The 16,437-nt window shown below is 29.5% G+C and overlaps 1 protein-coding gene across 4 annotated transcripts in view; it reads right to left on the bottom strand.

Annotated features, from left to right (window-relative positions):
- Positions 1–16,437, bottom strand: part of pod1 (coronin) — a 155,444-nt gene that overhangs the window by 94,126 nt on the left and 44,881 nt on the right. For all 4 annotated transcript variants that reach the window (XM_085810696.1, XM_085810693.1, XM_085810694.1 and 1 more), the window contains exons 7-9: positions 13,630–13,754; positions 834–920; positions 378–460 (exon numbers count right to left, since the gene is read on the bottom strand). In XM_085810696.1, the coding sequence (XP_085666822.1) occupies positions 378–460; positions 834–920; positions 13,630–13,754 (295 nt within the window). The remainder of the gene's footprint in view (positions 1–377; positions 461–833; positions 921–13,629; positions 13,755–16,437) is intronic.

Genomic DNA, 16,437 nt, shown 5'->3' with positions numbered 1-16,437 from the left:
AAAAATTAATGCTATTTTTCTATAATACAGCCATGTATTTTGAAGCTTATAACTTCACTTTACATATGCATTTGACCAAATAAAGTAGAAAGTAAAATGTCAGATATAACAAACATTCAATTATTAAAATAATTACCATATTACTCAGCATTTAAATGATTGTATGCTATTTTAGAGAGACATAAATTTTATAATAATTGAAAACACAATATATTAATATAGATTTACATATATAAAAATAAATACATAGTAAAATAACACGTACAGATTTTAATACACATATTTGAATATTACACACAGAGAAGACAATAAATATCTACACGAGTATTTCGCTTTTAATATTAATCTAAGCCAAACAGAACAAAAATTAAAAATACCCAAGACTCGAATCTCCTGAATAGGAAGCTACAGGATCCTCCAGCTTACGGATATCTCTAAGAAGCACTTCTCTTTCTCTTCCCTAAGATATATTAGTAAAAAAAAAAAGATTTAGAGTATTTTAGCTAAATAAATAAAAAAAATAAGAGAAATGAAAACAGAATAATATTTTGCAAAATAATTTTTCCTTTAATTAAGAATTTAATCAAAAATTCAAATGTAAAACTTTTATAATCTTAATTGCTATGGCATTCATGTATGATGATCTCTATAGAGTAGTAAGTCACCTCAGAAATTAATGTGCAAACAGTATGGTATATATTATATAAATAATAAAAAAAACTTATTTAAAAAATTAAATTGCACATTTTACGTTTTAAGGAATACATGATTCTTTCTTGGAAACAAAATTAATAACAAATTAGAGCTATTAAAGAACAGTACAAAATACATACACTTCCGAATCCAGTAGTCAACAGCTGCTCGGTGTCTCCCAGCCACACAACTCTAGAATCTCTGTTATTATTGTGACTCGCTGAAGCCTTATATATACAAACAAAAGTTAGTCCACAACAGTTTGTTAATTTCAGTACTGCTATCATATATACATACAGCTATACATATTTATAAAAGCATTTTAAGAAATAAAAAAATTCAAAATGCTTTGAAGATGTTGAATTGTTAGTAATATTACAAAATGAAATTGATTCTATTAGCTGAGTAATGCATCTTGAGCAACGCTATTTGATGCAACATTAATATTTAGGAGCAAATTTTAAATAATGAATTATTAAAAGAACCCTCGGTACTAAAATTTTATAATAGATATACATAGTCATCAGAATCATTCACCTAGTGAAAATACTGGGAAGTTCTTCATGGTAAATTATCTTGAAAAGTGTTTTCTGTTTCTCGAATGGATGTCACACTGTGAAAATATGTGATCTGAAAGATGATTATAACACATTCAGTATGGATAATGACATTAGAAATAATTTTAAGCTTTTATTTGCTTCAATGCTGAGACCCTTGGATTTCTCCAGGAGATAAATATCATAATATTTAAAATTTGGCAAAAAGGAACCTTATTTTGGTCCAGATTTGAAATAAAACTCTATCGGTTTGGATCGTGATCAGACAAAGGCTTCTCGTATTCACAAGGAGAAAAAAAAAAAAAAAAAAAAAAAAAAATGCTACACAAATCGATAATTTTATATGTTTTGTCCCAAATATAGTGAAATGGAAAATTTTATCAGCATTCACTTTACAACATTTACACAAAAGGCAACATCCCATTCATGCCAATGGTGACTAATGAAACTCATACTGATTAGTATTTAATAATTGCTCCTGAAAGGTTCAAATCTCTTTGTTGCATTATTTTTTCATATTTATATCATAAAAAATAAAGTAAATGGTTAAAACCTAAAATTATCCTAATGATATACAATAAATAAATGCAAATGAATATGTGTTAGGTTAGATTATTTGAATATGCCAAGGCATGTGAGTGCTATCTGTTTACATAGGATATCTACATGCAAGGCTTTCTAAGAGAAATAGGCTCCTGTTCACATTACAAGTGGAAGGAACTATAAAAAACAATGCAGCCAGCCCATTTGCCTGGGTTGAACTCATAGCATTGAGTGGTTTCAACAGTTCAGGCATTAGTGAGGTCTAAATGAATATAGAGCCAGATTTAGACTTAATAAGGCCCTAAGCTATTTGAGATATGGGAGCCTTTTATAAGTCTGTTATAATATATTTTAATACTGTTTATACTATATTTTAATTTGGGGGGGCCCTTAGCTATAGCGTGTGTAACTTATACGTAAATCCGGCCCTGAATGAATACATGGTATTCCTTTATATTGGTTATTACTTGTTTATATAAAAAAATCATACTATCAAGCGATTGTTTTATCAGCTGTAATATTTGTGTTTACGACACAATAGTAGATGGAAAGACCAAGCAAAGCATAACAAAGGCAAAATGGTCCTGTTCTGTTACTGGGATCAGATCCAGAAATGTATGAATGTATATGCATGTGTATGTATGTATGTGCATATATGTGTGTATATGTATACACCCACATACTTTCATGCTTACATATATAGATGCATACATGAACACATACATTCATATATTTCTGGATCTGGTCCTGATAACAGGACAGTACCGACAAAACATTACTGAGGCATTAATGCTTTCTAGCTGGATATTTAAAAACTTCTGATAACTTTCAGCACAATGAATTTTATGCTAATCTCAACATTTAAACACTGTGATATATCCCTTCATATTCTACAGCAATCTTTTATAAAGGAATTTCTAGAAAAACATATGGATATCAATAATGTGCAACTGTGGAAGAATTACATCAGCCTATTTACAATGCCATTTTCCACAGCACTTCTGTAACTTAATTCCCCTCTAAATTTCTAACTAACCTCTAAATGAAAACACTAATTTTGGACAAGGTATGACTTGTCCTTTGTAGATGGGAATTTAGCCTTTAAACAACTCCTTACATCCCTGCTATTGAAAATATATGACCAAGGGGAGAAAATTAAAAGTAATGGAATGCTTTACTAATTCCTACACTGTGGAAGATCTAACCATATGCATGATAAAATGGTTTTTCTGGTTGCACCACTTTAAGCACCATATATGCTGTAGCTGCTAACAGGCCAAACACTATGCACACTACACTGTACTAAAAAATGTAATTTACATAGTTCATTTTGAATAGCAAAATGAGGAAGAAAACATGAAGAGTTTAGCACAGCAAATGAATTAATCTCCTGAATGAAAAACAACTCTGCCTAGCAAATATTCTCACTTAAAAAGAAATACGGATGATCTCTTTTTAGCACACATCCTCTTGTCACCCATTAAGACAAAGACAGAATGCCTTTTAAACTGAAAACCTTGAGGATAAATAAAACATTTCATAAATAATATTAATAGTGGTAGTTCAGCTAAGTATGGAAGCTAAATAGACTTATACTGAATTTAGTTTTATTCAAGAAGTGTCTGATTTTTGCACATTTATCATTGTATTTAAATATCACCAACCTGCATTTTTTAAGTATCAAAAGCATGACTTGGGATACATATTAGTTTTATATAGATAAACTTTGCTATAACCTAGGTATTTTGATACAAATTAGGACTTCTTCTGAAATGACATGTTGATTTTTTCCCATATTTTCATTCTACACCTCAAATTACGCAGAAGTAAAAATAGCTTCAGCAGTCCTTTCAGAATTAGCATTCAAATTTTAGCACATTTTTCAAATTTTAGCAATGTTAACTGAATTTCATATACCGTATTTGACGCACTCTTATTTAGAGGTCCACACACAAGAAAAAAAGTTTCAATAGTCTGCGCTTATACCACAATAACTTAAAATGTGGTTTCTTTTAGTTCTCACATTTGGTAAAAACCAAATAAACAATCATTGAATGCAAATTACCAAACATATTTTTATTAAGATAAATTAACAAATGGCAAGATATTTTGAACATGATATGTAAATTTCAATAATGAATAAATGAATGAATGGCAAGCAATCAAACATAATACAAAATAAAGCAGAAACAACAAAAAACACAGATTCAAGGAAAATGTTGCCTATCATTTTAATTCTCTCTGGTTTCAGTTCTATGGGCACTAAACTGATCCAAAACCAAAAGAGAGGATTTTCTTAAGAGTCCACCTGGTCGCCACAGTTCTGTAACCACGGTTTTATTCCAGCTTCGTCCATCCAGCCTTTCGGATGAACATGAACAATTACACCCGTTGGAAGTTTTTCTTTTGGATGAGTTTTTCTTTTAGATATGAAAAATGGTGGTAGTTTTGTGCTTTCAGAACAACATGTTCGAACTACCATATATTGGGTTTTTTCATGACCTGTGGTTTTTATGGTTATTGATTTAGACCCTTTAATACTCACAGTCTTGTTGGATGGTACATCAAATGTGAGTGGAATTTCATCCATATTTCCTATTTGACCAAGATCAAAAGAAGTTTTCTTGCATGCATTTATAACAAATCTATGAAATGCTAGTATTTTTTCTTCATAATCTGCTGGCACTTTCTGTGCAACATTTGTTTTTGTGTGCATTGATAAGCCTTGCCTTTTCATGAACCTGTAGCACCAGCCCTCAGACCCTGAAAAGTTCTGATTCCCATGTTTTTCTGCAAATCCTTTGGCCTCATTGATTACCACTTTGGTTGAAACATTTATCCCAAATTTCCTCTTATCTATCACCCACATTTTTATGGCATTTTCAAGTTCAGGCCAAGATGCAGCTGGGCATCGAAAGTTATGTTTTTGTTTTTTAGCAGTCTTCAGTTGATCTTCCTGTAGCCGCCAAGTACGTATCATTTTTTCGGTAGGCGGTGGCCCCAAATGCCTTGCTGCTGCTCTGTTTCCGTGCACTTTGGCGTAGTTTAACACTCCTAGTTTATACTGAATTGTATAGCTTAATCTCTTGTTTCCTGTAGTCATATTTTCCAGGGTATTTTTTTTAAAACAAATAGTTTTAAGCACCAATACGGACATGTTTATACAGAGTAGCACCGATTCCGACAGGTGTGTTGGCGGAGTCAAAGAAAGTCTATGTAAAGAAGGAGAGGCTCCATAGACGTAATGTGACCATCGAACCTGTTCGAACTTCGACATCAGCTTCGAGCTTTGGTGTTTTTTGGCGACGGATATTTCACTCATGCGCAAAATAATTATGGCAGATGTAGAAAAGGTTATGTGTGTCTAGACCTTTATCCGGGCTGAAAATAGCATTCGGTATTGAAAGTTAACCTGTGTCCTTCACATATAATACGCATGTAACTTTTTTGAGACCAAATTTAGGAAAAAAAGTGCGTCTTATATGCCGTCAAATACAGAATATTTAATAGTATAATTTTTTAATCATAATTCCTTTCTTTCTTCTTTTATAACTTTAAATTTAGGTTTAATCAAAATAAAATTCAGAAATTTTTTCTGATTTATTTAAATATTTTTATTTTAAAATATTTTTTAGAACTGTTGCAGTATAGTCTATGAAAATCTGCACATTATAATAAATATTTTCTAAAGTATGTTTTAAATAGAAACAGAAAATTATAAAATAAAAATAATATAATTAAATATAATAATATAAATTTCAAAAAATAGATTTTTAATTACAAAAATTACAAATACTTTTGTAACATATCATCAGCATTTTAGTTAGATATTTTAAATAAGCAAGTTTCTCATGTTGCCTAATTTTATCCTAAAGGTATCTAATTTTTGCTTTTCATCCCTTGAATGTTACTTGCTAAGAAGATACATTACATACATTTGCATAAAATCCATAATTTTTTGCATCATGAAAGAGTATGGTGCCAAAATTGCATGTTTTAATAAACTTCAGTTTTTTAAAATATGTAAACTTCAAAGAATTATTTTACTTATTATACTCCTTTTCCTATTTTAGTGAATTCTGAATTATTTCACTCAGCAATTTTCTGGAGCAAAATAAAAAATGCTTAATGAATTGTAAAAAAAAAAAAAAAAAAAAAAAAAAAAAAAAAAAAAAACCCTTTATTGCTTTGTGTAAATTCTTGTACAGATGATAAAATTAGGTCCTATGAACCCATAATTTTTTTTTTTTTTAAATAAATACTCTTCAAATATGTAATCTTTTATGACAAATAAAGACTTCAAATATGTAATCACTTAAATCACTTAAACAGAGAAAAAAATTATATATTATTAACTATACAATTAAATTATTAAATATATTAAAAAAATTGCTAATATTTATTGACAATTTTATTTTATAAAATGTGCCCATTATTTTTGCTGAAAATAGCTAAGACACACATAATTTACTTTTACAAGGTATATAACAATAACCCTACATAAAATGTGGTGCTCGAGTTTGTGGGACCTAGACCATGCTGGTTAAAGGCAATATGTTTGCCAATTTTGACCTCATATAAAATAATTCTTAAAAGAAATCATGCAATTACTATGTAAAGAAACTATCTTAAAGCGTTGTGAAAAGAATTCTTTCAGTTTGATTTGTGCCCATATCTTCACCTAAAGAAGAACAAACTCAGTTCCAAATAATTTTTATCCTCCCTTCAGATAGTTACAGAACAAGATTATGAATGATATTCAGTATAATTATTAACACTTGAAAATGCTATTATTTGCTTTCATTTAAATGTAAAATTCTATCTATTACAAATAATGAAGAGCATTATAACAAACAATTTATATGTATGAAGAGCAGAGCATCATAACAAACCTGCTGCATTTGTTTGCTTATTCTACTAGACAGCAAAAAATGAAATTTTATAAATTTAGTAATGTAATAAGGTATATATGCAGATTTATTCAAAAGCTAATAAATACTATTCTAGGTTATTTGCTGCACACTAGATATAAACAAAATGGAATATAAGAAAATTATACCATATTTTATTATTTAAATTTCTAAAATCTCGAGAAATGGTGTGTTTTTTGTTTCAAATTTAATCTCAATGCTGGAATATCCTGCAATGTAAATAAAGGAAAATATTTACAATTTTTTCCAACTAAAATTCACTTGCGTTACATTCAGAGCTTGTACTCACAAATGTAAGAAAAAAATTAGATCGTAACTTGAATAAATGCAGGGGAAAAAAACAACAACGTAGTTTTCATTATACAGTATAGGAAAGGAGATAAGATAAAACTTAATATGCATAAATATCTATCATTTAACTGTAATCAGAAGTTTCATCCCATTAAATTCCCTACACATATCTTTTTTTGAAATTCTTTCATCTTTTTCAAATGATCTTCATACATTTAAGTACCTTCTGTGGTTACTTTTACCACATAAGCCTTACATAGTTACACATAAACCATACATAATTTAGGTTTTCATACATAGCAAATTTGATTAGATCTATTTATTGCCCATTTTTAGTTGGTCTTTCACAGTTCCTAGTTTAAAAGAGTTTGTGATTTTAGTTTTTATATGGCCTGCTTAAGCAAAGATTCTTTCTACATTAGCCGAAGAGCGAGGTAAAATAGTTAAACTGGCCATAAAGCTAGATAAAATCATATCAGAATTATTAAAGATCATCTTTCACATTATTCAACAGATACCAAAATTTGGAGATGGTTTTGTAAGAGACAAAACTTAATCTTAATTTAAACAATCTTCATTGATGATCTAGATTTAATTTGTCTCCTGAAACAAAGTGAGGGAATTGTATTACTAGATGTGAAATTTAGGATGGTAGTTTGGTGTAGTTATGTATTATTTACCTGGTCACAAACACAGACTAGCAACAACTTCATGATCACTTTTGGAGAAAATCACTTGCATACAAGTTCAACAAGAAGTTTTAAACAATCATTTTTAGACCTAAGTTCACTGTCCCCAAGTGGATATGAATTTAATAAGACCATATAATGGCTTTCGAAATACATTTTATTTAGATATCTATGATTTATTGCATTGCTTAGATCAATTTGAACAGCTCACTTAAAGTAATGATTTCATCTTTTATGAAAAAAACTAAGAATATTTCTATTAATTTTTAAAATGTAGAAAGCATTTTTGTAAATATGTCTGCATCATAATTTCCTTGATGGAAGGGCTTTTCATGAAATTTCCAGGGGTACTGATTTTTGCTCCTCTTTCACTACTTTCCAAATTCCCCTAATGACAGTGAATTTGTACTCAAATGTACTCTCTTTTCAAGAGACCAAAGGCACAATAGTCCAAAATAGCACACAAGAGACCAAAGGCACAATAGGCAAACTGTCAAAGGACTTCTCAGGAATACACTGAAAAGGTATATATGCAAAACGTGCATCAGTCTTGATTTTTTCAGAGAATGCTGTGGTACCTTTCGAACTATAACTTGTTGTTTTGTCTTGATGAAGTCTCACTCTTTGACAGTCATTGGTAAAAAATGGAATTACTTCAGTACATGACTTTCTCTTGATAGTATATGGAGATGATTTTAAATCCCCCCCCCCACTTTTCTTAGTTTTAATTTCCCACTGTAAGGGAATCTTACAACAATCATAAAACCCTTACTGAAATTTCCTTTGCATTGAGAAAAAAAGTTTGCATAATTTTTTTCTTTGTCTTTTATTAATAAATAGACCTCCCACTTTTCTTAGTTTTAATTTCCCACTGTAAGGGAATCTTACAACAATCATAAAACCCTTACTGAAATTTCCTTTGCATTGACAAAAAAAGTTTGCATAATTTTTCTCTTTGTCTTTTATTAATAAATAGACCCACCCTTTTTTGTCGCAGCCATTTGGATAAACTAAAACTTCATCAAGGGTCACAATGTATTTCTATTTATCTCCTGCTAAATTTTCATACAGAGTTCTATAAACTGTTTTGTATTGGTCACATGCTTTGGAAAAAACTGGTGAACATTTTGTCTTTTAAAGTTGCAAATCTTGACTTATTATTTTATTTATTGTTGCTACAGATGTATTTAAAGACTTTGCAATTGATTTCTGCATCAGTATATTTTCTCTTGTTACCTAAGAGTTCACTTTAGAAAGATTAGAAACAGTATGTACCATTTTCAGATATTCATTGAGTCTTCTTTTCATGTAGAAGTAATGACTGATGGTCTTTCCCTTTCTGATTCATAATGTTGCTTATTTTGCACTTCAAAATTTTAATACCATGCATTTCACATTTATTAATTATGGAATAGTCATATTTTTCTTTGAAAAGTGCAAAAACATATCCTTCAATACACAGCTCATTTAGTACATGCAGCATTTTGAAACAGGAATAAATTTAAAACAGCAGACAATACTTCTCATTTCAAATAATAAGCTGTTGCCAGAAATTTTTAGTCCACAAAATTTTATTTATTAATTTTAATTTCATCATCAAAATCATTCTAAAAATGTGTACACACACTCTGTATGTGATCAATGAGTTAATTATAGCAGTAATAGGGTTGCCACTGAAACAGGAGAATGAAATTCCCTGACTTTTCCAGGTATGTTTCGAGAGAATTCCAGTCTATCCGTGTAATGTACGTTGGCTGTGCTAAGAGGTAAATTAATTATGGTATTACTTGTACTGTGTAGCAAATTCACTTAATTATTCTTGGTACACTTTGTTTGATAATTTTGTTTACTTTTCCACTTAAGAACTTAATAAAATTTAAGATATATACATTGGATAACAATTGCATGTTTTATTTAATTATTACTCATGATCATCACCAGTTCAACATGAGGCTAATCCGGTTCTTATATAAATCACAACACAATGCTAAAAGTTAGGTTAGATTTTAGGTAAATTTAATTTGTGTGAGGTGTCTTCTTAAAAGGCACCTTAACACTTGAAAACACAAATATAATTATAATAGGAGTTGTTTTCTCCACTGAAGATTGAGATTAGAATCTCCCCAATCTGGAATAAAATAAGGCTTTTTTTGCAGACATTCTGCAGCTAAATGAAAGAAAGAAATCTATTTAATGATATTGTTTTACTAAATTGAGGTATTTTATATTTATTTCGCAGCATACATAAGGAAAAAATATGTGCATTAAATTTCGTGATGTCATCATAGTGCTAGAATTAATTTCAGGATTATGCCAGAGAAAATTTCCTGAAATTTGGAAATATTATTTACTAATGATAAATAAATTTAGAGGGAAATAAAAATAAAGATAATTACTTAAAAATTGAATTAGAATAATCAACGATATTTTAGCGAATATAGTTATATTACATGGTTAGCCTAGATGACTGATTACTATTTTTTTATTTTACTGCAAAATGACAAGGTATTTATTAAAAAGAAAAGGGAAAAAAAAAAAAAAAAAAAAAAAAAAAAAAAAGAAAGATTTTGCGCTAAAATCCTAGTATACGGTACGGCCTTCGCACGATTTTGAAAATTGTCGCCAAGAACAAAATCACTCGTTTACTGCTCATCATCATGTCGCCAAATCCTGCTGTACCACCATACATCGAGATTATTCTAACCAAAGAACGTCTATGTAAAGAAGAAAAGGTTCCATACACGTAAGCCGCTATTACGCGGCTAGAAAGCGGCGGGGAAATTTGCCAAGGGATTTGACGACCAGAATTTCCCTCTCCGTGATGTGTACAGGAAATTGAGAAACACGTGTTAAGAAGAAACGTTCTTTGACAAAAAAGAAAACTACAAAAATCCGTTTTTAAATTATTGCGAAAAAATTCAAGAAGAAACGTTTTATCAAAGAACGTTTTTTCTTGGATTTTTCGCAATAATTTTAAAAACGGATTTTCGTATTTTTTTTTTTCCCTCAAAATAACTAATCCATGAATTAATTTACTTGCGCCAAAAAATATTTTCTTTTCCTTTAGAGTTTAAGGAAATTTTAAACGATATTCATTTTATGAATTCTTGATAACGTGACCTTCGAACTTCGACACCGGTTTCGAGCTTTGGCGACAGATATATCGCGCATGCACAGTTGTTTCCCTCTATGATGGAACGGAGCCACGTCTGTTGCAGAGAGGTTTTCTTTCTTTACAATACATATTTTTTGATTCTAACCTTCATGGTACCGTATACTAGAATTAAACCCATTTTGTTTTATACGGGAACAGGTACTTTCTTTAGTTCATGCACTGCACATGCGATTTTCGAGGTTACTGGAAACCAAAATTGCGGGAAACTTGATTTCCCTTTCTAAAAAGACAATCAAATTGGAGCTGTGAAAATTGGCTCTATGCCAGCTGTCCGAATGACACTCACGTGATAAACAATTCGCCAAAAAAGTGATCTCTTCCGACGTCGGCGCAAAACTCGCCTTTTTTGGCGGGATCGTTGTATGAAATTCCCTGACTTTTCCAGATTTTGACTAAAACACTTAAATTCCCTGACTTTTCCCTGAATTTTTTGGTCAATTTCCGAATTCCCTGACTTTTCCCGGTTTTCCAGGTAGCGTGGCAACCCTGAGTAATAAATTAAAACCTACAATTGTATGGATGAAACTGGTTCAAATTTCTTCTAGTTGATATTTTAGATGTAAAACTTATGACATAATCCAGTCAATAGCATCGAATAATTTAAGAATTTGTAATTTTTTGATTCTGTTGAAGGTATTTTTAATTTTACATGTTGATGTTGCAAGCAGTGAATATTCATTTGGAATTCATAACTTATTTAAGATTTTGAATATAAAATTCATAATAAAAAGTAAATTAAACATATGATCATTTACAAATTAACTTGTAAATATAGTGCAGTTAGCAAATGAAAATTCTTTGTGATTTTTATATGCTAAAAAAAATTATATAAAAATTTAACTAAAGGCTTGTTTAAAATAAAATTTTATTGCTTTTATATTCCTGCAGAATTTCAATGTAATATGAAAAGAAAGCAAAATTATGAATTACGGAAAGGCCCCTTTTTTAATTCACAGGTAGGTGTGAACACCTTAGTGCTGACACTAATCTTTGGTATTATAAATATGCACTACTCATAAGTTTAAGAAAGTGAATGATTTAAAAAATTTTTGATCGGAACAAAGTTTTGATGCAAGTGCATTTTATACTATAATTATGAGAAATTAAATATACTTTAATGTATTGGTGGCAAAATTTCTAGTGCTGTACACAGTAATTTTTATTTATCAATTACAAAATTTTCGATTATTATAATTTTATATGCTAGCATCTGCATCTAAAACTAAATTGAAAGGTAAGAACAAATTTTTGCATAAACATACATATTTCAATTCTCTTTCTATATACATCTTCTTTTGATTTTGTTAAATTTTGTTCTTTTAATTTTTCATACATATGTTCACACCATTTTGATTTCTTCAATTAACACTGTAATACACTAAGAACTTTTAAAATCAAAGTTGAGTGTAACTTTGTTCAACAATAGTAAAAATTAAGTTTTACAAATTGACAGCAGTAGATATTACTTTTATTTTAAAAGAGAATAGTATTTGTGCAACTCAGTTATATATTTTTATTTTTAAATTTTAAATATTTTTTACATTTAACTCTTTTTGGAATTATGAATCTTAAATTTCCTGGTAATGAAATTCCCTTCAGCTAATTTCTGAGAAATACTTGTCATATTCAGCAGTAGATTTCTTAGGAAAATAATCACTGTGACATAACCATATATTCACTCTCGTTGTTTATTTTATACAGTTTCGCATCATTTTAAATAACACATAAGTAAAGACTATATTGATAATTATCAGTTAATCAAAATTTAAAGAAAATATTAAAAAAATTCAGTAAACTGTGATAGCTATTTTGACCTGTTTAAAATCTACTTTTCATGCATATACGTTTTTCCGCTCATATTGCCATGTTTTAATCATATACTAATGCGAAATTCTTTGACTGATGATGCTATATATCACTATTTGTCTACAAATGAATAAAATTTTTAAGGAACTTTTTCTGAAATTTCCTATTTTTTTTTTTTTTTTTTTTTGTCATTTTGATTATTTTAAAATATGTAGTTTAAAATATTTTACTATTATCCAATAATGAAAATTTTATGTTTAAAATAGCAAATTTATTTCTTGAGTTTTAGAATTCAAATGGATTTTAGCATGTGATCTTTTAGCAAGCAGATTAAAAAAAAAAAAAAAAAAAAAAAAAAAAAAGAGGGTTAATGCAAATTAGAAGTTTATCAACTGAAAACATAAATGTCTTTTCGGTATGAATTTGAAAATTAGCAGTAAATTTTAAATATGAATACCTCAAAAATTATTTGAATGATTTTTTATAAAACTTGTTCCTTTGACATGTTTTGAAGTACAGCATTGAACTATAGAACGAGGGGAAGAAGGGAAAAAAAAAGCATTTTACTAAAAAATTTCATTTTGTGTCAAAATACACGTTAGATGAATGTTATACATAAATCTAATATACATCTTAAGTCGTGCTTATGAGATATGAAAAATGCAACTTAGTTTCTCAATAGACCAAATAGAATGGAAGATACAGAATTGTTCCCCCTTCCCGACTCACTGTAGAATGATTAGCAAAAATGAAAGATAAATATTCATGATTGATGAATCCAGGTTAGTATAAGATAAAACATGGCAATATGAGTGGAAATATATATTGGCGTGTTTTGAAATGTGCCAAATGGATTCCACAATGTACATAAACTGATTTCGATTTAATAACATTTCCTACACTCAACATATACATAAATTTTTAAAATGCACATAGAAAAATACCTGATTTTTTTCTGAATCTCTCGGATCCCATAATCTTAACATTTTGTCCTTTGCACAGCTAGCTAAAATATCCCCAGAGTGTCTCCATGAAATACTCTGAACTACATCTTCATGACTTGAATTAGCTGAAAATATTTATTTTTTAATGAGAGAAAAGAAGTTTATTCATTCAGTTATTCTATCCAGTTTTTTTATTATTATTATTATTATTACAAAATTAACTGTTGGCTCACTTTCAAAAGCAGCATATTTTCTAAAATGCAGAAGGTTGTAGCAGCATATTTTACAAAGCAATTAAGAGCAGCATAACTTACAGCATTAATAACCCAGGAAGCAAAATTAGATGTACATTGCAGGGGAAAAAAGAGGGGTACAGTTCTATTCCTCCCGTTCTACTGGGCCGATTGATAAAATTCAAATTGTGTTTTTCATGTCTCGAAAGCCTGACTTTGGATATATATTAGATTTATAGATAGCATTGCTCTAACATAGATATTTTTACATAAAATCGAACTTTTTCCGAAATAGCATACCATTTTTTTCCCTATATTTCGATTCCACGACTCAAATTATGCCTATAAATTAAATTTTGTAAAATTTCGTGTGAAATTTATGGAGAAATTCAAAAATTTACCCTGGCGCAATTTTTTAGTTTGCACCAAGAAAGATTCACTTGCCGAACTTCTTAATATATAGTAACCAATTTTCCTTTCCCTTCCATTCCGCCAGAGCGGGAAAAAAAGGCACCTCGCTCCTACCATTTTACATTGTGCATGAGCAGAAAAAAATGTCACATTGTTCCTACTTTCAAATAGTTTTAGCAAAGTGTCTAAACCACATTTGATGCTTTATCGCTTTCAACAAATATGCCAAATTTCAAAATGCATCAATATATAAATTCACATATATCTTCGGAAATTTTGAATAAAAAGCTCTAATATTTTGCAGGTATGCTTAGAAATACACCTGCTTTAAGATGATTGTAACAATTTTATAGGTTATAATTCAAAATTTTATTCAAAAAATTTATAAAATTATTTAAAAATACAAATTTTTAAAATATATCATAAAAATGGGTGAATTTTACTTGGAATGAACCTGAATTTCAAAACGTGAAAGGAAGAATCAAATAACTTTAATAAAAAATCTGATGTGTACACCACATGACTTCCTTGTATGAAATATTAAATTATACACATTTTTTCTTGCATTTCATTTAAACTTATTGGATTGAATTAAATCTATTTCACCGATAGTGCATAAACCACAACAGAATAAATGCATTTTTTAAAATTCACTCTATTTGTTTACCATATTGACACTCTGGCATTGGTTCACTTAATAGTATTATATTTTGTTCATATTATAACTCAGAATGCACAAAATTTATATCACTTAAAGAATTATCTAATCGTTGCCACATGTTCTATTCAAATACTACAATAAATCTAGAACGATGTATAAAAGAAATTAAGCAAACAAAACAAAAAAGAAACCGTTTTTCACAGACGATTGAGTATTTCTTATTCAATTAATTCGGTTCTCCCTTTGCGACAAGGCAAAAATACATAAAAACTCAAAATATCTGTATTAAAAATTATTAAGTAAATCTTAAACACTTCTTTCCTCAAAAAAATTCCAGAAAGGATTAAGCATGATTTAATAAATGAAGGCGTTATCTTTGTTGCGAAGCTAAGTTTATCGTTGTTGGCGTTATCGCTGTTGCGACGCTAAGTTTGAAGCTAAGTTTGATTTATCTTTTGAAGCTAAGTTTGATTTATTGTTGTTGCAAAGCTAAGCATGATTTAATTCACAATAATAAATGAAGGCGTTATCTTTGTTGCAAAGCTAAGTTTCTCTAGATTGGCAACAAATCCACTATCCTGCTGTTTCAAATGTAAACAAGCAATGGCCACCATCAAAAAAATTATTAGGCTTAGCGGTACTTAAACAACTTTAAAATTGTTGATAATTCTAAAAATATAGCATAAAATTGTTGATAATTCTAAAAATATAGCATACAGATTTACTAAAGGCATAAAAACCTTAACCGGAAGATAAGAACAACATAATTCAATCATTTTCAAAGCAAAAAATATACAATTTACAAACATATAAGAGTAAAGAAACTGAGATCACTGAGCCGGGTAACAGAGTGGATATATATATAAATATATTTATATACGTTTGGTGCGGCCGATTGCAACCAAAATACGAGATGCACATCTACATGTTATAGCAGTCCTATATACAAAATTTCAACGTTCTGAGGCTACTTGTTTTTGAGTTATGCGAGATACATAATTACATACGTACATACGTTCATACAGACGCCACAAAAAATTCCCTTCAGAATTCATTTTAACCCATTAACGGTTTGGCCCGGATTTTCTCGTTCTTTTATGCAGGTCTCTTAACGGTTCGTTACAGATTATTTTTAGTTTAAATGTACCCTCGAAAACGGACAGTCCCATGTTTCTGTATTATCGAAAAAACACTCCAAAAACGACTAGCCCGTATTTTTGTATGTCTTCCAAACCCCAATGCCTAAAGGGACAAGGGTCCATGCAATCCTCACGACAATGGGTAATGGCTGTCATTAGCGTGGGGAGAAATCTTCTTGATGTTTTGGGATAAAGGCCTTACACTGACTCTAAAGAAACAAATTTATTACCAGTTACAAAGTGGATGCATATATAAAGGGATTTAAGAATTTCCGTTTTAGAGCAGTTATTGAATAAAAAATAGAATTTTTTACAAAATAAGCGTTTACCTATGAGAGCATTAATGAATTAAAACGAGAAAAAT

Source organism: Stegodyphus dumicola, chromosome 2 (assembly GCF_044657685.1).
Source record: "Stegodyphus dumicola isolate Sdum_Otavi_A_Nest chromosome 2, ASM4465768v1".
NCBI lineage: Eukaryota > Metazoa > Arthropoda > Arachnida > Araneae > Eresidae > Stegodyphus > Stegodyphus dumicola.
This window is presented reverse-complemented; position numbering and strand designations above follow the sequence as displayed.